The 22,456-nt window shown below is 42.6% G+C and overlaps 1 protein-coding gene across 6 annotated transcripts in view; it reads right to left on the minus strand.

Moving 5' to 3' along the window:
- Window positions 1–21,701, minus strand: part of ATXN10 (ataxin 10) — a 124,949-nt gene extending 103,248 nt beyond the window's left edge. For 4 of the 6 annotated variants that reach the window (XM_048046884.2, XM_048046887.2, XM_048046885.2 and 1 more), the window contains exons 1-3: window positions 21,130–21,418; window positions 16,937–17,128; window positions 13,325–13,407 (exon numbers count right to left, since the gene is read on the minus strand). In XM_048046884.2, coding sequence (XP_047902841.2) covers window positions 13,325–13,407; window positions 16,937–17,128; window positions 21,130–21,266 — 412 coding nt within the window. In that variant the 5' untranslated portion in view covers window positions 21,267–21,418. Of the gene's footprint in view, window positions 1–13,324; window positions 13,408–16,936; window positions 17,129–21,129; window positions 21,419–21,545 lie in introns of those variants that run through there. The other 2 variants (XM_048046886.2, XM_048046888.2) reach the window with 2 other exon arrangements.
- Between the last annotated feature and the right edge of the window lie 755 nt (window positions 21,702–22,456).

Here is a 22,456-nt window from a genome sequence, read left to right on the forward strand (position 1 = left end):
TTAAAGGTAAGGAATGGGGTATTGAGATATGCTTGCAGTGGTAAGAAAACTTAGCAGGTGACCTTGTAAAATGCAGACAACCAGACTCCTTAGGACAATTAGGTGAAAATCACAGTGTTAAGTCAAGTCAGATAAGTGAAGAAACATTACCACTTCAAACAGTAAAAAAGTCAAAAGAAATCTGAAATTTAACAAGCCAGCAACTGAAGGCCAGGCATTGTCTGTGAAGCATCAGATAGATTGTGAACCTGGATTACCAACTCCAGTGGGGAAACAGGGGAGGGTCCTGTCATCAAAAAGTACATAAACTGTGTTTTGGAACTAGTAGGTGCGCTCCTGCTTGTGGGACGCCCGCCATTGCAATCACAAATAAATCACTACTTCACTGAGATCCTCGCCTGAGCCTAAGTTATTGGCTACGGAGTGTTTCTCACAATTTGGGGGCTCGTCCGGGATCCAGTCACCTACTGGGGAGCCTCACCACCGCAGCAGCAGGAAGGCATGCCCTGCTGATTTCAGCGGTCCTGTGCATCAATGGTGGCGGTTCTGCGGAGAGCTGACAGAGGGCCCGAGACTGATTAAAGAGGCAGGATCCGTGAAGTAGTGGGGAAGGGAAGAAGGTAGGCACTCCGGGTTTTAAGAATTGATCCGGTAACTCTGTGCACAGACCAAGGTAAGAAATATTAAGTATTGCCTTGGGGGTCGGGTGAGACTCTGTGTGACGTGTGATTGAGACGTACTTTTGTACGAGTGTGGGGTCCTAATCCGCGGTTCCATAGCTCCGCGAGGGGCGCGGCTGGAGACGGACGAAGCATGAGATAAGAGAGAGAAAGGAAAAGTCTCGGGAAATTTGGAGTACGGTAAGCCCTTGCACAGGGAAGTGCTTGGCAGTACACCAGGGAATCTGGTAAACTCATAGGTGTGCGGTAGCCCTTGCACGGGGAAGTGCTTCGCAGTACACCCCCATTTTCCAGAACTGGAACGTTAGCGTGTGGTACCCTGCAGGAGGGAAATTTCTGTAGAAGCACACTGACAAGGGCTAGGAAAAATGGGAAAATATGAGTTCCAGGGAACAGGCAGATATATCCCTGGGAGAGTGCCTACTGACAGTTCTTCTTGAAGAATGATAAGAAATTGGAAAAAGAATCTCAAAATTAGAGGAGATGATTAAAAAAAAAATAATAATGGTTAAATATTGTGTATCAGTCTGGACAAAAGAACCAATTAAGGAAACAGCAGTATTTTGGCCAAAATATGGGTCTGATGAAAATTCAGGCTTTAAATTTGTATGTAAACAATAAGATTCCTTTTTTTTTTTCAGAGAAGGAGCCGAGTTATGCTCCCTATAATCCTAATATTGCACCGGAGGCAGCAGCAGTCGCTCCAGGAAGGGAGACAGGGACTGCAATTAACGCTGTCCCTAGAGAAGAGCGTACTCTAGGCTCCGGTAAGAATTAGAACAAGGTAGAAGAGATATTGAGAATTTTGCCTTCCCTGTTACTAACAGTACTAACACTAACTGTGTATCCTCTTAGGTGAACTTCCCCCCCCGCCTTACCAGCAGAGAGGTTAGGAGTTTTAAGGAGATGAAGTCTTTAACTGAGGACCCCAACAGGCTAGCTGAACTATTGGACCAGTTCCTAGGACCTGACTTATACTCTTGGGGGGGGAATTATGTATATAAATATGTTGTTTACAGGGAAAGAAATGGGAATGATCAGGTGGAGAGCTGCTATACAAAAATGGGAAAGAGCTCATCCTCCAGGACCAGGGGTAATACTGGCAGGGCAGAAATAACCACTTGCCAATCCTGGCTGGAATAATAATAGTGTGCAACACAGAAATCATATGAGAGACTTGGGTCAGAATGAGAAAGTACTTGAGGATGAATCCTGAGGACCCGGTATCCCAAGGGCTCTTGAAAGTTCATTTTGTGATTAAAGCCTGGCAAGATACATAGAAAAAGCTCCAGAAGGTGGGGGGATGTAGTGAACAGTCACTGGGGGGCCCTCCTGTGGGAGGCCCTGAACGTGTGTGTCAAGAGGGGAGATGAGAAGGAAAAGCAGAGAGTGAAACTAATGGTATTGACAGTGTAGCAGGTAGTGAGGCAGAGGGTTGGAGAAAGAGGAAGAAAATCTTCAGGAGGAGTCAGGGCCAGGATGGAAAACAGGGGAAGAGAGATGAAGGAATGGCAGGCAAGGAAAGCTACCTGTGTTGCTGCCTGAATCCTAGCAGGGACAGGCTTTGATGGGATGTTTTAAGTTTAAGTTTAAATTCCTTCAGGTAGGAATATCCGGAGTGGAAGAAGGAGGAGAGAAGGAAAATGGGATGAAATATGTTATACTGATATGTTGTTTCAGCATCCTGGAGGGAGAAAGGTATGGAATTAAGTTGGCCAATGACTGAGACTTTGGTGAAAGTACAGACTGGAGAAAGATAGAAAGAAGTATTAAAAAGGGTTATTGAAGGTGTGGTATGTAGTGTTTGACAGAGCTGTTTGAAGTTGAATGAGCAGGGAAAGAGGATGTAGGCATTATCTAAGTAACAGTCTAGAAGTTTTGATATATTTGCTGTGGTGTTTGGTCAGTTTCCCAAGTATCGAGAAGGGGGGGGCAGGGGGGGCAGCCTGCTCCACCAGGGGCCTCTCCACAGGCCGCAGGGGGCTTCGGCTCCGGCACCTGGAGCGCCTCCACCCCCTCCTTCTGTGCTGACTTTGGTGTCTGCGGGGAGGTTTCTCACTCCTCGCTCTCCCAGCTGCTGTTGAGCAGCAGGTTTTTGTTCGTTTTCGTGGATGTGCTCTCACAGAGGCACAGACTGTGTTGCTCATGGCTTGGCTCTGGGCAGCGGTGGGCCCCTCTGGGGCCGGATGAAATTGTCCCTTATCTGCCACGGGGAGGCTTCTGGATTCTCCTCGTGGGGGTTGCCACTGCAGCCACCCCCTGAACCTTGCCATTGAACCCAATACACTGGGGCAGCTAGGTCATTACTGGCCTGTAAAGTATCAGGGATTAAATTAACTAATGAAACCTTAAAAAGTGATGGGGGTAGAAGGGGCTGGGATAACAGTGCCACCTTTGGGGGATACCAAGCTGAGACTAGGGGATAAAATGATCTCTGGGCAATTATTGTATGTACCCAAGGCAGGGACTAACTTGTTGGGAAGGGATTTGATGATGAAATTGGGCATTCAAATAGTAAATTGTTAGACTGGAATAACAATGTTATTAATGGAGTGCTCTCAGGCCCTGAGAGCAAAGATATATTCACCTCTGATTGGAAAGACCCTGAAATGGGGCGGAAGCAACAATACATATGGACAGTTTTATCTCAGGGGGTTTACAGGGCCACCGATTTATTTGGGCAAAGTTCTAGAACAGATTTTGGGGCAATTCCAACCTCCCGAGGAGCTATGACTGTTACAAATATGTGGATGATCTTTTATTGTCAGGACAGGAGAAAACAGTTGTGAAGGAAGCTACTAACAAGCTATTCAACTTTCTGGGAAAGCAGGGCTTGGGAGTATTGAAAAATAAATTACAATATGTAGAAAAAGAAGTCAAGTATATAAGGCATCTAATGTCTGAGGAAAAACGAAGAATAAATCCAAAGAGGATTCAGAGAATTGTTGAAACCTAAGAAAGAACTAAAAAGTTTTAAGAGAAAGGGTTTTGTTTTTTTAAAGGAATCAGGAGCCACAAAGTCTGAAGGAAAATGGATACTCCCTGATGGGAGAGAAATGCTGAATAAAGCACCAATGAGGCAAATATTAATCGTTTTGCATCAAGAGAGTCATTGGGAGGTGCAAGCAACATGTGATGTTGTGCTAAGAAAGTATGTCTGTGTAGGAATATACACTTTAGTGAAGTAAATATGCAGAGAATGTACCATATGTCAAAAGGTAAATAAAAAGGTCATCTGTAACACACCTAGAGTGGGACGGGAGCCAGGGATTAGACCTTTCCAAAGTATATAGGTAGACTTTACTGAGTTACCTAAAGCAGGGAGACTTACAGATTCACAGAATCACAGAATCGTCTAGGTTGGAAGAGACCTACAAGATCACCTAGTCCAACCTCTGACCTAACACTAACAAGTCCTCCACTAAACCATATCACTAAGGTCAACATCTAAACGTCTTTTAAAGACCTCCAGGGATGGTGACTCAACCACTTCCCTGGGCAGCCCATTCCTATGCATAACAACCCTTTTGGTAAAGAAGTTCTTCCTCATATCCAACCTAAACCTCCCCTGGCGCAACTTTAGCCCATTCCCCCTTGTCCTGTCACCAGGCACGTGGGAGAATAGACCAATCCCCACCTCGCTACAGCCTCTTTTAATGTACCTATAGAGAGCAATAAGGTCGCCCCTGAGCCTCCTCTTCTCCAGGCTGAACAATCCCAGCTCCCTCAGCCACTCCCCATAAGACTTGTTCTCCAGACCCCTCACCAGCTTTGCTGACCTTCTCTGGACTCTCTCGAGCACCTCCATGTCCTTCTTGTAGTGAGGGGCCCAAAACTGAACACAGTACTCGAGGTGTGGCCTCACCAGAGCCGAGTAGAGGGGGACAATCACTTCCCTAGCCCTGCTGGCCACACTGCTTCTTATACAAGCCAGGATGCTGTTGGCCTTCTTGGCCACCTGAGCACACTGCTGGCTCATATTCAGCCGACTATCAACCAATACTCCCAGGTCCTTCTTTGCCAGGCAGCTTTCCAACCACTCATCTCCCAGCCTGTAGCTCTGCTTGGAGTTGTTGTGCCCCAGGTGCAGGACCTGGCACTTGGCCTTGTTGAACTTCATACAGTTGGCCTCAGCCCGTCGGTCCAGCCTATCCAGATCCTCCTGCAGAGCCTTCCTGCCCTCGTGCAGATCAACACATGCACCTAACTTGGTGTCATCTGCAAACTTACTGAGGGTGCACTCAATCCCCTCATCCAGATCATTGATAAAGATATTAAAGAGGACTGGCCCTAGTACTGAGCCCTGAGGGACTCCACTAGTGACCGGCCTCCAACTGGATTTGGCTCCATTCACCACGACTCTTTGGGTCCAGCTACCCAGCCAGTTTTTAACCCAACGAAGCATATGCCAGTCCAAGCCCCGAGCAGCCAGTTTCTTGAGGAGAATGTTGTGGGAAACAGTATCAAAGGCCTTACTGAAGTCAAGATAGACCACATCCACAGCCTTTCCCTCATCCACTAAGCATGTCACTTTGTCATAGAAGGAGATCAGGTTCGTCAAGCAGGACCTGCCTTTCATAAACCCATGCTGACTGGGCCTGATCACCTGGTTGCCCTGTAAGTGTCGCGTGATGACACTCAAGATAATCTGCTCCATGAGCTTCCCTGGCACTGAGGTCAAACTAACAGGCCTATAGTTCCCCGGGGTCTACACTCCAGCCCTTCTTGTAGATGGGCATCACGTTTGCTAGCTGCCAGTCGACTGGGACCTCCCCTGATAGCCAGGACTGCTGATAAATGATGGAAAGTGGCATGGCCAGCTCCTCCGCCAGTTCTCTCAGTACCCTCGGGTGGATCCCATCCGGCCCCATCGACTTGCATACATCCAAGCGCTGTAGCAGGTCGCCAACCATTTCCTCGTGGATTATGAGGGCCACATTCTGCTCCCCATCCCCTTCCACCAGCTCAGCGTATAACGTAAGTACTTGTTTGTCCTAATTGACCACGTGACTGGATGGGTGTAAGCTTTCCCCTCAGTATCTGCCACTGCGAACACGGTGGCTAAGGTTATCACTGGAGCAAATAGTCCCTAGATATGGGATAGCTGAAAACATTGATTCAGATCAAGGAAGTCATTTCACTTCACAAGTACTGCAAGGGTTAATGCAGGCCTTAGAGATTGAGTGGGATTTTTACACCCCCTGGCACCCCTCCTCTTCTGGGAAGGCAAAGCGAATGAACCAGACATTAAAGAAGCAATTAACCAAATTAGTGTTAGAAACCCAACTTCCTTGGGTAAAATGCTTACCTTTAGCACTCCTACAGGTTCAAACAGCACCAAGAAACGATATAGGAATTTCACCGTATGAGATGCTGTTCGGATTACCCTATCTGGGCAGAAGGGATGAGATACCACAATTCGAAACGAGAGAGTTTTCTTAAGAACTGTATTCTGGGGTTGTCCTCTTCTTTGTCATTTCTCAGGACCCGTGGGAAATTGGGTCCTGATTCAGACCTGGAAAGGATCAACTCCGGCCTGAATGGGAAGGACACTTCCAAGTACTACTAACCACTGAAACAGCCATAGGAACTGCGGAAAAAGGTTGGACTCGCTATACTCGAGTGAAGGCATCCGTTGACCCTAGTACCTGGGAAGCTGTTCCTACAGAAGACTTGTTGGAAGCTGAAATCGAAGAGAAAAATCTCATAGTGGACTCTGAGCGGGATAAGAGCTTGCAATTGTAAACTAACCTTTTATTTTCACAGGTAACTAATGAGTATGACTTGTGATTGAGAGAAAGGACAGACCTCTAGTGAATTGAAGTGCTCCCAAGGGGAGTTTGTTATGGTAGTAGTGTATATCTTATTCTTTGTATTGATAATTATTTGGAAACCTAAGGTTTAAAAATAATGACAGGGAAAAATCAATTATTAATTTTGTTTTTAGTGATTGTAGGCCTCAAAAAAAGCCTTGGTTAATTGGCAACTTGGAAAAGGCATGACCAGATAATAGTAAGACAGGATACCCCGTAAAAATATGGGTGAATGTGACAGAGGGTTATGTACCACAATCTGTCATGTTTGATGCTTGTGAGGTGTTAGCTTGTGGAGATTTAAATGCTTGATGACAGTTGAGCAGAGAACAAATAACTGGTAGAGACCCAACAGCCAGATTGAGAATAGCTGTATGGAAACGATCCTCTATTGCCATCAGAGAAAGGGAGAAACTCAAGGAGAAAACAGGAGAGAAAACAGGAGGCCCTCTTTGAAATGCGGCAGTTCAAACATTTGAGATTGAAACAGGGTATGGGGATGTGAATGCCTGGATAGCATGGGTCAAATATACTGTCCAGAGTCTCAACCATAGCGATTGCTATGCTTGTGCCTCGGGACGACCGATTGCCCAGATAGTGCCCTGCCCATTGGAGTGGACCAAGGATTCCCAGGGGATGCGATGGATGATTGCACTGTACCAAGAAAAGACTGCCTGGGGAAATGAGGCCTGTAAGTCTCTCTCTTTGTTGTTCCCTTCCTTGCGTGATAGCAATATCAGGGTTCCCCCTGCATTCTCTACAGCTATAGAAAACCATACAGCTTGCCTCTCACGGCAGGGTGTGAGTGCTACCTGGCATCTGGGAGAATTTGCCTTGTGCACGAGGACCTTGAATGCTACCAAGGACTTGATGGGAAACTGCTCAAGACTTGAGATCCCCAGGGCAGATCTCTGGTGGTACTGTGGAGGGAAGATCTTACGGTCCATCCTGCCATCTAACTGGGGAGGCACTTGTGCACTTGTTCAATTAGCTATACCCTTCACCCTGGCATTTGAAAGAGAAACATCACAAATACCCAGAAGAAGTAAAAGAAGCTTAGGAGTATCATTTGATGATAGAGTGTACATAGATTCTATTGGGGTGCCTAGAGGAGTTCCTGATGAACATAAAGCCAGGAATCAAATTGCTGCAGGGTTTGAGTCACTGTTCTGGTGGGTAACAATCAATAAGAATGTGGATTGGATTACTTATATTTATTATAATCAGCAGAGATTCATAAGTCATACAAGGGATGCGATAAGAGGAATCGCTGAACAACTAAATGCCACCAGCAAAATGGCTTGGGAAAACAGAAGAGCATTAGATATGATGCTTGTGGAGAAAGGAGGGTGTGGGGGGGGGGGGTGTGGGTGGGTGGGTGGGTGGGTGAGTGTGTGTAACACTAAGCAACCATTGCTGCACTTTTATACCCAACAATACTGCCCCGGATGGCATAGTAACTAGAGCATTGCGAGGGTTTACCACCCTTGCCAGTGAATTGGCAGAAAAATTAGGCATAGTTACATCCTTGATCGTAGTAGCAGGAGTTTTGTCAGCCGTTGGTTGTTGCATTACCCCCTGTGTAAAAGGACTAGTACAGTGGTTAACTGAAACTGCACTATTGAAACAAGTGACCATGAAGCTACCACCTTACTCAGATAAGGTGATGATATTAGAGGAGATAGAAAGCAAAGAAGGTGAAGAAGAAGAAGAAATCTACCAAATTACACCTTAAAGTTTTGCAAAAATCAACAACTTATAAAAAAAAAGAAAAGGGGGGAATTGTGGTAATAAAAATGTTGTTTTTGCAGAGTTACATTGTTTAAAGGTAAGGAATGGGGTATTGAGATATGCTTGCAGTGGTAAGAAAACTTAGCAGGTGACCTTGTAAAATGCAGACAACCAGACTCCTTACGACAATTAGGTGAAAATCACAGTGTTAAGTCAAGTCAGATAAGTGAAGAAACATTACCACTTCAAACAGTAAAAAAGTCAAAAGAAATCTGAAATTTAACAGGCCAGCAACTGAAGGCCAGGCATTGTCTGTGAAGCATCAGATAGATCGTGAACCTGGATTACCCACTCAGTGGGGAAACAGGGGAGGGTCCTGTCATCAAAAAGTACATAAACTGTGTTTTGGAACCAGTAGGTGCGCTCCTGCTTGTGGGACGCCCGCCATTGCAATCACAAATAAATCACTACTTCACTGAGATCCTCGCCTGAGCCTAAGTTATTGGCTACGGAGTGTTTCTCACAAAAGTAAACAAGATTAGGAAGTAAGAACAATGGAAGAATGGCAACAATCAGCTATCTGTAAGCAACACTGTAAGTGAAAGGTCTAAAAATGCTCTTTTAGTATACGTATTAAAAAGAAAGAAGAATTATTACAGGGATGGTTGGCTCACAGGTGGAACTGGATTATCTTTATGTGCCATATTGAGGAATTAACTAGTTATTTTTAGACTATCTGAGGCCTTAGAGAGTTACTCCAGGAAAGACATACTAATTTACCTTCAGTTTTTCTGGCCCATTGCCTCAATGGCGTAACATGTACATCTTTTTCCACATCTGGACAGAAGAAGTACATTACAAGCATACAGGAATTTATCTAGGTTTTTACTGAAGAAAAAGAATGTGATGCACCGGTGTCGTGGTTTTACCCTTCTGGGCAGCTGAACTCCACCACAACTGATCTCTCACTGTACCTCCTCAAAGGAAGATGGGGAGAAAATACAATGGAAAAGGGCTCAAAAGTTGAGAAAAGGACAGGGAGATCACTCATCAGTTACTGTCACAAGCAAACCAGACTCAACGTAGGGAGATTAATGGAATTTATTGCCTATCACTAACAGATTAGAGCAGCGAGAAAATAAAAGCAAACTAACTCCTCCCCTCCCTCCTCATCCACCCTCTTCTACCTCCATCCCCTGAGTGGCACAGGGGAATGGGGGCTGCGATCAGTCCCTAACACTGCATATCCACCACTCCTTCACGGTCACTCCCTTCCCCTGCTCCACGTGGGGTCCCTCCCATGGGATTCCGTCCTTCCCAAACTGATCCTGCGGTGGCATCCCACAGGTAGCAGCTCTTCAAGAACTGCTCCAACATGGCTCTGTACCACGGGGTCCATCCCCCAGGAGCAAACTGCTCCAGCACGGGTCCCCACAGGCAGCAGCTCCCCCCAGATCCTCTGCTCCTGCATGGGTTCCTCTCCACGGGCTGCAGCTCCGGCCCGGGGCCTGCTCCTGTGGGGGCTCTTCATAGGCCACAGCCTCCTCCAGGCCACATCCACCTGTTCCACCGGGGGCTCCTCTATGGGCTGCAGCGTGTAGATCTGCTGCATGTGGGACCCATGAATTGCAGGGGGACAGCCTGCTCCACCAGGGGCCTCTCCACAGGCCGCAGGGGAACTTCTGCTCCAGTCCCTGGAGCACCTCCTGCCCTCCTTCTGCACTGACCTTGGGGGCTGCAGGGCTGCTTCTCACTCTTCTCTCCCAGCTGCTGTAGCCCAGTAGTTTTTTCCCTTTATCCAATCTGCTCCCACAGATGCACAACTAACATCACTCATTAGCTTGGTTCTGGCCAGCAGCAGGTCCCTTCGGAGCTGCGTGGAACTGGCTCTGATCTGAAATGGAGAAGCTGCTGGGCTCTGCTCACAGAGGCCACCCCTGCACCCCCCTGCTACCAAGCCCTCACCACATAAACCCAATACAGCTGAAAATTTGCGGCAGGGTTGTCTCAGTAAAGATAATGAATATTAACCATGTATATCATAAGTGGGCTTAAGATAAACTATTAAAAATAAGTTATTTTATAAAAATAAGGGTTTTTTTCCTAGCAGAGAAGGTGTAAAGAAGTCTAGATTTAATTGAACAAATCTTAGAAATTTTTTAATCATAGCTCGTTGTGGTGCATCTCCTATTTTTTGCTGCTTTGATCACTAATATATCATCCTAACAGGCATTTCTTCCCCTCCCTGAGAACCACCACACTGGTTACAGTACTAGCCAAGGCATATATATACTTTATTTCATTTCTTTTTTTATCCATCATAAATTGTAAATATATTGAAATTTCCTTCAAAAATTACCATACCACTCAGAGACTTAATGGTTACCAATGGATAAAAGAGTGAAAACAAATCACAGATCAGGTTAAAATATTTTTTCAGTCTGCATCAAGATTTTTCAATCTCTCTTCTTCATAAATACAATAAAGTTGGAAGTTCAAATGTATTTAGCCTACAATGACATGGTTTGGGAAGTTTTCACACAGAACAAACTGAAACTTTACTTAGTGTTGTTCACTCTGCAACACAGAATTACTTCTTTATCCTTTTATTTTATGTAGACTGTTGCTATGGAAGCAACTTGAAGGTTTTTAAAAGACCTTAAGGATATAAACAGACATGAAGATTGATCATCAGATTCAAGCACCAATTTAAACAAAGAAACAGGACACATACCCAGATGAACAACTTGAAATGTTCTGCTTAACACCTTATTATCTGCTAGAACAAAATATACATGGGACTCTTTGCCTTGTGACCTTATTTCCCCACATGAAATACAAGGAGAAGAACGATGAAGCAGAAATATAGTTAATAAATACAGTAACACTAATTTCATGGGTTTCTTGTTTCAACAATGTTTTCGAAGTCCAATTTCAGAATTTACCACATTTTTTGAATGTATAGCTAATAATCCACTGTTGAATATAACCGTTAACTTCTGAAGCACACCCAATGGAAGGAGATTAAGGTAGTGCCTAAAGCTCATTACAGATATTTCCCAACAAGATCAATACTACATACGGTATCACATGAACCAACTATTTGGGGTCAATATATCAAAAATTAGTTGTAATTCAAACTCATTTTGTCATATAAATCCTACGTTGAATGGCTATGTAGTGTAACAGCCACAAAACACTTTTTTATGGAATTATTGTTAACAACCTTCTGGTCAATTTCCCACCCCCTAGTTCTCAGTGGTGTTAAAAATGTTTTAAAACATCCTCTAGCTAGGAAAAGGCGTCTGAAGCAGTTACTCAAGTTGCTGTGTTTTTCCCCCTCTTTTCTGCTGAATACCATTCACTGCTGCTTGCTCAGATCCCAACAGAAAGGGAACAGCACATGTCCATACAATAGCTCATCATGGAGGCATCAGCTGCCACAAAACTGAGGGGAAAACCTCATGCCATGTAAGTACCCAACAAAAGGTACATCCCACTCTCCTCCAGATGCTGTGAGGAACCACTGATTCCACACTACAACTCCTGATGCTGTGAATAAGCTGAAGGTGGGAAGTCCAATTCTCCAGGACAGCCTTTCAATCTTACTGCTGTCAATGACCATACTACAGACAATTTCATGCTGGGCAATACCAGCTACCTAGTTCCTATCACTTTTCCTTTTCTCCTACTGGTCTACAAAGGGGTTCACAATCGTTTGTCAGGACACTCTTGGCCTTCATGCCTTTTCCTGGGCAAGACTGACTCTGTGACACAGCTTGAGAGTCACTCCTCCTCTTCACATTCATCGAGCAAACACTCCTGCCATCCAGAGGATTTAGTCCTTGTCCTCCTCCACTGAAGGACTGTGCTTGCATTACCAGTCTGCCCCTGGAAGAAGGATTGCAGCAATGGATGAAGGAGTGAACATGGCTTAAGCACAATGCCATTACATGCCTGAAAGGCTTCATTTTGAGCCAAATATAGTAGCAAAAGGAAAAACAATATCCTGAACTTCCCCAGATTCATAAAGTTGTTCAACAGCAGGTTACTCTAATTTCATTCTGTAGTTTCGCTTTCACAAAATTATAGAAAAGCAGCAACAGGAACCCAGTAAAAACCTCTCCCATGTAACAGCAGTGAAGAGAAATAAAAGCAGCAAGAGAAACCAAATGTTTCCTACTCTCTGCAAACACAGATGGCAAAGGGGGTCCAAGACAGTAAAGTGTGATCCAATGCCCTATATCAAGCTTAACATACCCACACAGAGAAACGCAGAACATGAAAAGAAATACTGAAAATGCCTTAATTTTTGGTGAAATGAGTTTTGTAGAAATCACTAGTAATAACCGGCATTAGGCAAAAAGGGTACTAAGACATTTTTTATTCACTATATGAATGAAAAAAACAAAGCCAAAAAAACTCATCCACTAAGGACATGTAAATAGTACTCAAATCGGTATTTAATTCTTGGCAGCTATTACCCTGGCCACCCAGCAAACAGTACATAAATGAAAACAAACAAAAATAATAACAACAAACCTCACAGCCAAGATTTGTTTCCTGGAATCATATCAACTATTTCAAGTGCCATCAAAATAAAAAAAGGAACATTTCCTTATTTCAGTATGTGCACAAATCAAATAAAGAAACCGCAAAACAGAATATATTTTGAATGGAGGTTCTATAGGAACTTTGCCTTTTCCTAGTTCAAATATCCTGGGTAACGAAGTTTCCACAAATCTTTAACAATCTACAGGGAACAGCTGAGGGAAAATGCAATGGAATTAGTCTGGGGAAGAAAAAGAAAAGAATAAAAGGAAAAAATATCTGGGGCTGAGATTTTTTTTTCAAGTAGCATAACAGAAGGCCCACTTTTTAATCAATATTGAAATACCAACTATGCACACACACCTTTGCCTTTCTATTCCACCACCCAGATTAAGGAAGAAAGAAAGGAAAAACAGAATTAGCATGTTGCAGTTCAAGAAACAATTGAGTTTGCTTATGAAAAAAAAAGTAAGGTGACATCATACCACCACATGACTTTCCACATAAAAAATACAGTGCAGATGTATTTAACAAAATCTACAGCCTTACCAGTCAGTAACGGTTCTTCTTTGATTTGTATTCCATCAAGCAGTTTGATCAAACGGACGGATGTAGTAATGAGACCCAAGTTCCTGTTATAAAATTTGAAAAAATAAAGAACATTTCATATGAATTATAACCCAAAAAAGCAAAAATCCTCTTCACTTTAGTTACTATCAAGTTTTTAACATCTTCAGAAATTCTGAAATATTAAAGAGTTTTTCCTACTGGGTCTGACTGTATCAGTGGCCAGAATACTGCCATCAGAAGTGAAAGGAACTGGTTTACATTTTGTTTCAGACTTCTACAGTCTGGTGTTAAATATCTTGTTTTCTTTAAGATAGAAGATTTGTATCCTTTCTCAGTTCTTAAGACTTCTCCATGCCTTTCTAAGAATACATTAGAGAAAGAACATCTAGAAAAGAGTAAGTTTTCACATTTTCACAATATCACCATTCAAAATAATTCAGACGTAATACACTATTCCTGGTTGCCTCAGTTTATGTATTATCTCTAAGTAAGGTACATTCTAATGATAACCAATGGAGGGAAGGCACAAAATATGAATTGCTTTGAAATCCATAGCAACTATATTATGTGATTACAGTTCTATATCCAATACAAGTAGTTAAAGAAGAGATGCCATACTTGAATTTTTATAACTTTTAAAGAATAGGAAACAAACACAATCAAAAGCTTATATATTTATTTTGAGCTTTCACATATCCTTATGGATAACTACAACATTCAGCTCCCGGACCAACAGCTGCCAATGAACAATGATCAGTCCAGACATAATTGCTTCCTCAATGAAACCTGAGTTCATTTAGTGTTGCAGTAAAAAGCAAGAGTAAATTTTAGGAAAAGCCACACAAAAAGCCCATCACCTACCCTCTCATGCTGGCGTTCTTCTTCTATGGAATGATGCACTAATCCCCCACTGAACCTTCAGAAGACACTCTTTATTGAATAGTGGGAAAACTTGAGGCTATTGATGTATATTTGACTTCATCAGACTGCACACTAACAATTTTGGACACAACACATTCAGACTTAAGTACTCTTCCCTTCAGATTTTGCTATTCTTCTAAATCCAATATTAACACCTAGCAGTTTATTCCTGTAATTTAAACAGTTTTGTTTGTTTGAAGTTCTAGCATCCAAGGAAAGCCATGATATATGCTATTTAGTAATAAACTGCAGGTACTTAAAAACCCTTAAGAAGTGATTGGTGACTGCTATCAAACAAACGGGGTCAATTCACAGGGAAACATACAAAACCCTGGGCAGGAAGCAAGGAAGATGAAGTAATCCTTTATCCTTGCTCTAATAAGAAACACAGGGTGACAGTAAATATAAACTAATTTACAGCCTGCCAGAAGTGAGGCCAGTTGGAATCAACAATGACAAAATAATTCTGCAGCCAAAAATCAGCAATCCTGGAGGTAGACAATGTGTATGTCAGAATGTACATGCAACAGGGGTTAAAAAAAAAAGTCAAAAAATACATTATAAATGGATGGAGTTTCAGCTTTTAACTCACTTGTGTACTTTAGTAGTTAAGCTGTTTGAGAAGAGATCAGTCAAGATAGAGTGACTGAAACTTCATAATACTATTTCTGCCAAACCTCCACACCCAGGCATGCAAAAGTTACTGCAAAAATATCACATCATCACAGATGAATGCAGAATAATTATTTGTCTTCTGCAGATGTTTGTTAGACAAACAAATTATCTTTCCCATTATGCTCTACGACAGAAAGGAAACCAAGGATGCATTTATAGATATCAAACACATACATGCACACCAGTATATGTACAATCCATTAAAATCAAAACATTTCCCATTCCTTCAGACCCCAAATTTCTTCATAGCATGCAAAACAGAGAAACTGGAAGGAACAAAGCTTCATATTCCCCAGTAGTTTCAAAGTTATTAAACAACCCATGTGTCTACAATCATCACATTCTTTCCAATAAAGAATCAGTTTTGATTTTGGTCAAAAAAATTTGTAGTTTTTCTTTTTTTGAATATCTGAATGTTGCACACTTCAAAATCAAAGGCACATAATTTTTCTTCCATTCACAACTTTTAATCGTTCAAGATATTTAATCCTTAAACAAGCTGTGCATTTGCAACTGTTTAAAATCAGCACAAACATATGGCCAATATGTTGTTAGCTCAGAGCAGCCACTGTGGTGCATACACCATTACCTTACTACAAAACCAAAACAGTACCCAAAGAGTGACCTACAAAGCCAATCACTGCTACAAACATCATCAGAACTTTCTATACACACAGGCCTCCTGCAAATTAAAGGGAACTGCTGTTATTAGCATCCAGCTTCCTAAATGTGCAAGGCTATGCTAACTGCTTAGAGAGGGTAAGTAAGCACTACGGGTATTACCAGTGCAGAACACATTTCTGTTTGGAAGCAGGTTTAATATCTGAATTCCATTAGAAAGTTAAAATTAGACCCATTAATGGGTTGTACTTGTCATGCTACTGAAAAGGACAATTCTACTACCTCCCAGACATGTAATTCTGTTCTCTCTCTTTTGTTAAGGTGAGTGATTAAGGAACTACAATACTTTACAAATAAGGAATCCAGGCTGGCTGAACAACCACCCACCAAAAAATAACAAATATATTTTCTGTCAGATCAGTTTCTTGATCCACAACATGATTACAAGTGCTAGGACTGCCAGAAGCAAACATGTACGAGCCTGAACTCAGATTTAACTTATTCTAAAACTAATGCTTTCTACAAACAGCCCTGCAACTTCTATGGCATTAACAAAGATTCTGCCCCAGCACAGAAGCTGGAACTTTGTCCCATGTCCCAGTTAAATTTTATTTAGCTCAATAAAATTTGAGAAGTCCCAAGAAATTACATTTTATGACTGTATTCCAGTTCTTCATGAACTAGCAAATTTGAAACAGGTCTGTGTTTTGGTTTTGATTGGTTGGTTGGTTTTAGAGTTTCTTTTGAATAGCAGGTAGACTACCAGGTTTTCAGTTATGACAGCTAGCTGTATCCCAAGCATCCCTTCAATGTTATAGCAGGCCCAGGCAAAAAAAAATAAAAATAAAAATAAAAATAAAAATGAGAGCCTGAATAATTTAAGCTGTCTGACTTATTAGCATTGACATTAACTGTACACTTGTGAGGGTTGAAATGTAGAGTTCTACATAGTGTACTTCGCCATGGGTACTAGACTGATCTATATGTACTTAGAAAAAATACTAATCCTGTAACTGACAATTAAGACTGCTTACTTATTCATTACATTACCCCCCAAAAAATAATGACAAGAATGAGAAAAATGTACAGTTCTACAGTGAAACTTATGAAAGGTTTATATCATTTGCATAATCAACCCATACTAAGAACACAAATGCTTCCTTCTATCATTCATCAGTGCCCCAGACTCTGACCTACAAATAGGTCAGCTATTTTTGTTACTTGCATATTTCATTTCAAGTGATTGAATCAAACAGGAAATACCAGTTAATAAATCAACTAACACAGCAGTATAAAATAAGAATCTCTACATAAAACTACACAAACATCAGACGGTTATAATTTTGTACGGGTTAAAATGGATCAAAACTGTACCTCATGACATCTTGATTCTTGGCACACTCAACACAGGCATTCCTCAGACATCTGAAGCATTCTGCTACAAGCAACAGACAGGTGTCTAAATCCAGCAGTTCACAGGAGTCCTTGTAGGCCTGTTCAATTTCATTCAAGGCTTTGGTCAGGATTTTGAGAAGATCCTGAAATATACTTTCTTCTGCCGTTTCTCTGAAATAAACAAATTTGTAGTAAGCACAAGAACTGCTCTGCCACCAAAAAGGATCATATTATGTCAGTTATATTTCTTGTTCTTAACACTAAGGTATTTCTGCAACAATATGTAACTATCCTTAGCATAACAAGATCCTTCAAGTGGAAAGCACAAAGAATGTGTTCACAATCATCCCACTAGCCTTTTTAGGAAAAGACTTTGTATTAATACTACTAATACTAATATGATTAATACTAAGGCTTAGAATTAATGCTGTTGCCTTAGTATTTCTCACAGCTTTCCAACACCACTTCGGAACCACAGAAACAAACAAAAAGTCTCTGTATATAGCTTGCTTGATTACACATGACACTGCATATTGTTCTAAGTATCAGGAATTGTTTTAACTAGCAAATGCAGCTACTAGCACTAGATGTTTCAAAAGAAAAAAATGTACCAGAAGCTTCATTATAATAGTCTGCCATAAATTTCTCCACAGCAAGAAGTCTTGACAAAAGCAGGTGTCTGCACTAGCCATCATTCTGAAGAGTGTAAATCAAAGTCTAGAGGGAAAGCCCACTCTCTACTTCAGCAGACAACTACCTCAACACAAAAAATACTACACCACTACTTAAAATATCAAGACTTAAGATAACAGTACAAAACCATAACAACAATGACAACAATGTGAATGGATGAGAGAGATGCTGAAGCACCTAACAGTTCAATTCACCAGATTCCCATGACTAACACGCACGTCTGCAGGTCTGTCACACAGGCGTGTACATTTCCCAAGTGCAGCTATCCACATACTCTTTCCCCTCATTTTATGTTCATAAAGGAGATGAGGACAACCCATCAAAACCATTGATAAGGCATTTTTGATATAGCCTGCTGGTGAAAAGAAGCCACACCTGTATCAGTACCATGAATTTACTCATCCAATACTTTTGACTGGGGAAAGGGGGGAAGGAAATCCAGTTGCAGCTTCCTCGAAGCTTAAGCAGACCTGCATAGTGCTCAAGATCAAAACGGGAAGACAGGTTCTAAGACATAAGGTTGAGAAGTAACTCCTACGCTAAGGACAGAAGAAAGTAAGATAAAAAGGAAAGTAATATTAAACAAAGTATGTTCACACAGAACACAACACCATTCCTAAAGAACTTTAAAATTTCTTGATCAAACAAGATGATACAGTATTACCTGGGTTCTGCTTCTCCCCCAGATATCCTCACCTTCACACAACTAGAAAGTGTATCTATCCTTTATCAAAAGTGATTACACTTCCATAAACCAAATCACATACGTAAATATTAAATTACTAAAACATCCGATCTACAAGAAATACTTATTTTACACTAACACCTCACAGTGGATCAAGACCAATACCCTTACACTATCTCCAGCTACTTAAAAAAAGACACAAAGAGAATCAACAGTACCACAACAAAACCACAACACAGTATCAGTGAGGATTATCTATAGGGGAAAAAAAAGTTATATTTTTCAAAGGAGTAATATTGAGGGGAAATAGAATGGCACAAGAAAGACCAAAAGCAGACCTGGCCCTCAGTCGTAAACAGAACTTACATAACCAGAAAGGAGGTTTGGAATTTGGTTTGGCTTTTAAGATATAAAGACATCACAGGACTCGAACCTTCCACTTACAAAAAGTGCTGTGGCTCCTGACACTTCATCACAAATATGCACGCCACAAGAAGATTAAGTGGCTGGTGTACCAAAGTACACATGATAAATGCACAGACACTTTCTTCTACACATTAGAAGAGCTACAGTTTGGTAAAGCAGAACCAACTGGGTCCTGTCCCAAACACTCAAAAGCCATGTTTTCTCTGTTGAGTGACGATGTCATACAGAACTTAGATACAACACTGAGATTATTTTAACATAGGAAAATTCTTAGTCTGATTGCAGTTTCCTTTATATTTGTCTGTACCACCTGTTGGATTATCACTTGAAAAGGGTCATTTCCTGACACAACATCAAAATAAAGAAATCAGTAGTCATGGCAAGATGCATACTAGTATACAACATTCAATTATTTTAAACAGATAAAACAGAAACAAAACCAAACAAACCAAAGGGTAAAACACAAAAAAAAGCTGCAAGTACTTCAGTGCGTGTTCTAGCAACACTTTCTTCTGTTGAAAGCACAACCTAAAGTCATTCTGATCCTGGAAAAGTTTCTACTCTTGTTAGAAAGTTACCTAGAAAAATGACAGTTTGGATCAGATATTGGATCACAAAGGTTTCAAGATGTTGTGACAAATTTTCTCTTAATATTAGACTGAAACAGAAAAATTTCAATTAATACAGAGCAACAGTTTAGGTGTTCCAATTAAACACAAAGATGAAATTTTTGCCTGTCTTAACAGAGCAAATGAGATGTACACAAGGAATCACCTGTCCTCACTGTGAACATAGATGTGGATTATCACATATCAGCAAGGAGAGACAGTGGCGGTTTTTTGTGGTGGTCCTTTAGGGACCTAGGAGTTGGACTCGATGATCCTTGTGGGTTCCTTCCAACTCGGATATTTTATGATTCTAGAGAAACAAAGAAATCGAGTCATCTGCTTAAAGGCGCTTGAAGTCCCAAGTGAAGCACACAGGAGACTTGAGTTCAGCTGAATTCCACACAGCAGTCTCATAGCTGGGACATTATTTTCCTTCCTGTATTTGCTTCTGAATTACAAACCACTGGCATTCACTTTTTATTATTATTATTATTATTATTATTTTGTTACCACAAGCGCTGAAGATTTATCAATTCCATAGTAACAAAAGGATTACCACTGAACATCCCAAGTACCAAGCGGCCACTGGATTGTTCTTTCTAGTTCAATAGCGCCAACAACATTTCCCACTGTATTTCCCAAGTTGTTCTCATGTCTATTCTGTCACATCCTGTGGGATGCAATTGCCTCTTGGAAGAGCAATTACAGTGTCTCTCTTCAACCTGACCACCTGTACCCAAAGAACTTGGCTATTTGGGGGCTATCTACTCTTCTGTCAAAGGTGGCTGCAGAAGTTTCAAGGAAGAAGGCAAGAAACAGGCAGGGAAAGCATCAGTGCATAAGCCCAAAATTTGCACAGGTCCTTCTGTCTCCCCAGAGAAATAGACAAGAAAACCAAAGGGACTTCCCCTTTGGGAAGAGACCACAAGCGAGTGGTTCTAAGTATAACCTCTGCACACACACATGCAACTTCTAAATGTGTATTTATTTAATCAACAGAAATTGTACCGGGAATTAATAACAATACAATTTTATACTAAGTTAGGAAAGAAGAGATCAAACCTTCTACATGTTACAGCCTTCAACTACTGTTACAAGGACTGAGCATGAGCTCCACACCAACCTGTGCAGCCTCCTACCTTCCAGAAAGAGCTGAAACCACTATTAGAAGCACAGTCACACCTGAACCTCTACACGTCCAAAGAACTCTGCTAAAGCTAACAGCGTTGCATAGCACTGCAAACATCCAACCCTGACCTCAAAGGAACAGCAATGCTCCACATCAGCTTCTTGCTTTCTCCAGTAACAGTATGTTTTCACTGAAAGTTACAAGGCACATCCACCTTTCCTCCCAATCAAGCCTGCCCTGCTGCACAGTAAGGAGCCTACAGAGACCATCCTCACCCCAAAGGTCATGCCTGGGCTGCAGCTGAGCAGGATGAAACTACTACAGGAGCACCTTACCACTCTCTAATTACACCTACTCATCCCTCCAGGATGCATTTTGCCACTAGCAGCTGCATCTTGGCCCTAGCAGCTGCCACTCTCACAGGAGCCTTGAAGGACAACTGCTATCGTGTGTCCTGCGACCATGGGACCCCAGAGGAGCAGCGACAGATCACGCCAAAGCTGACCCCGCTTTCCAAGAGACGAACCCCCAGAGCTCGGAGCAGGCGGCAGGGTCCTCCCCGGCCCCCCCCGATCCCCGGAGCTCCCTCCCCCGGCCCACGTGGCGGCCACCGGCCCCTCCTGCCCGCTACCTGGGCTGCGCCTCCCGGAGCAGACCCGTCACTGCCCGCACGCTCTCCAGGCGAGCCGCTGGGGCGGCCGCCATGGAGCGGCCTAGCCGCGCCGCCGCAGCGGGCAGCGATCGCGATCCCGAGCCCGCTGCCGCCATCGCCAGGCTCGGCGCGGCCCAGCTCCGCCCCCCGCCGCACGGAAATGGCGGCGGCCCAGGCCCGCGGGGCGGCCCGGGTATTGCCTCGCTGAATGGGGAGCCAGCGTTTTATCCCGATATTCGTTTTTTCTAAGCGTTTGCTGCCGCGAAGCGCCGCGGAGGGGATGTGGGCCTCGCGCCCGGCTGGCCTGGGGGCAAAATGGCCGCCCCGCTGCTGGGGGTGTCTGGCCTGAGCGCCCGGGGCCGTTTTCTGGGAGCGCGTTGGGTGCAAAATATTACCTCAAAAACATCCTTGACGAGCTAACTATGGGCGTATCCTTCTTTCAAGGGCCCTTCTTTCAAGGGTCAGCCTCCTTTCAAGGGCCCACGGTGGTCGTCGGGGCCTTCTTCTGATTCTTACGGAGCCTGCAGGTTAAATGCTTGCTGTGCGCCATAAAAAGTTTTCCCGAGTCTTTTCCTTGCTGTCGTCCCATTCACTTTGAGAGATGCTTGCTTCTAAAAGATCCAAGCAGATACTTCAGTATGTTTTAAATACACATACAAAAGGTTAACATATTTACATCAGGATAAAAATTCAACTTTCCAGCGGACAAAAAGATTAATTGTAGCCAAATACCATGGAAAGCCTCTCTAGACTGGAACCAAATTTAATTTTCCAAAGGTAGATGAAAGAATCTGAAAATAATACCTCTAAAAGAAAGTGCAACACACACACACGCACGCACACACAAAAACAACAACAAAAAAAAAGGTTGTTCACTTCCCCCAGTTCACATCTTCAAGTTTCTGCAAGGCCTTGCTGTCCTGCACAGTTATTGGAGGCCTTGTGAGCAATACTTTGCACCTCAGCAGCAAAGAACTGGTGGGAATTTTACTCTACCATACCAAACCTAGTCAGTGCACAATTTATGTTTAAAGGAAGTGTTCTGCTTTTAGAAATAAACCTGCATTTCTTGGGTTACCTTAGGGGAGGGCCTTTTATAATATCCACTGTCAAACTTGTTCATATGTTAGTAGGTGCCATTGCCAGGCCTTCTCCTGATAATGACTATGTGTTTCTTATTAATGCACAAAAAAGTAGTTGACAGCTCTATATTAGAAATAAGTTGGTTCAACCAACAAGTAGAATTTAAGTAAGTGGAAGATGCCAGGCAAGAGTAATGACAATCATGCAAGTTCTTCCTTTTAAC

Source organism: Anser cygnoides, chromosome 1 (assembly GCF_040182565.1).
Source record: "Anser cygnoides isolate HZ-2024a breed goose chromosome 1, Taihu_goose_T2T_genome, whole genome shotgun sequence".
Lineage (NCBI taxonomy): Eukaryota > Metazoa > Chordata > Aves > Anseriformes > Anatidae > Anser > Anser cygnoides.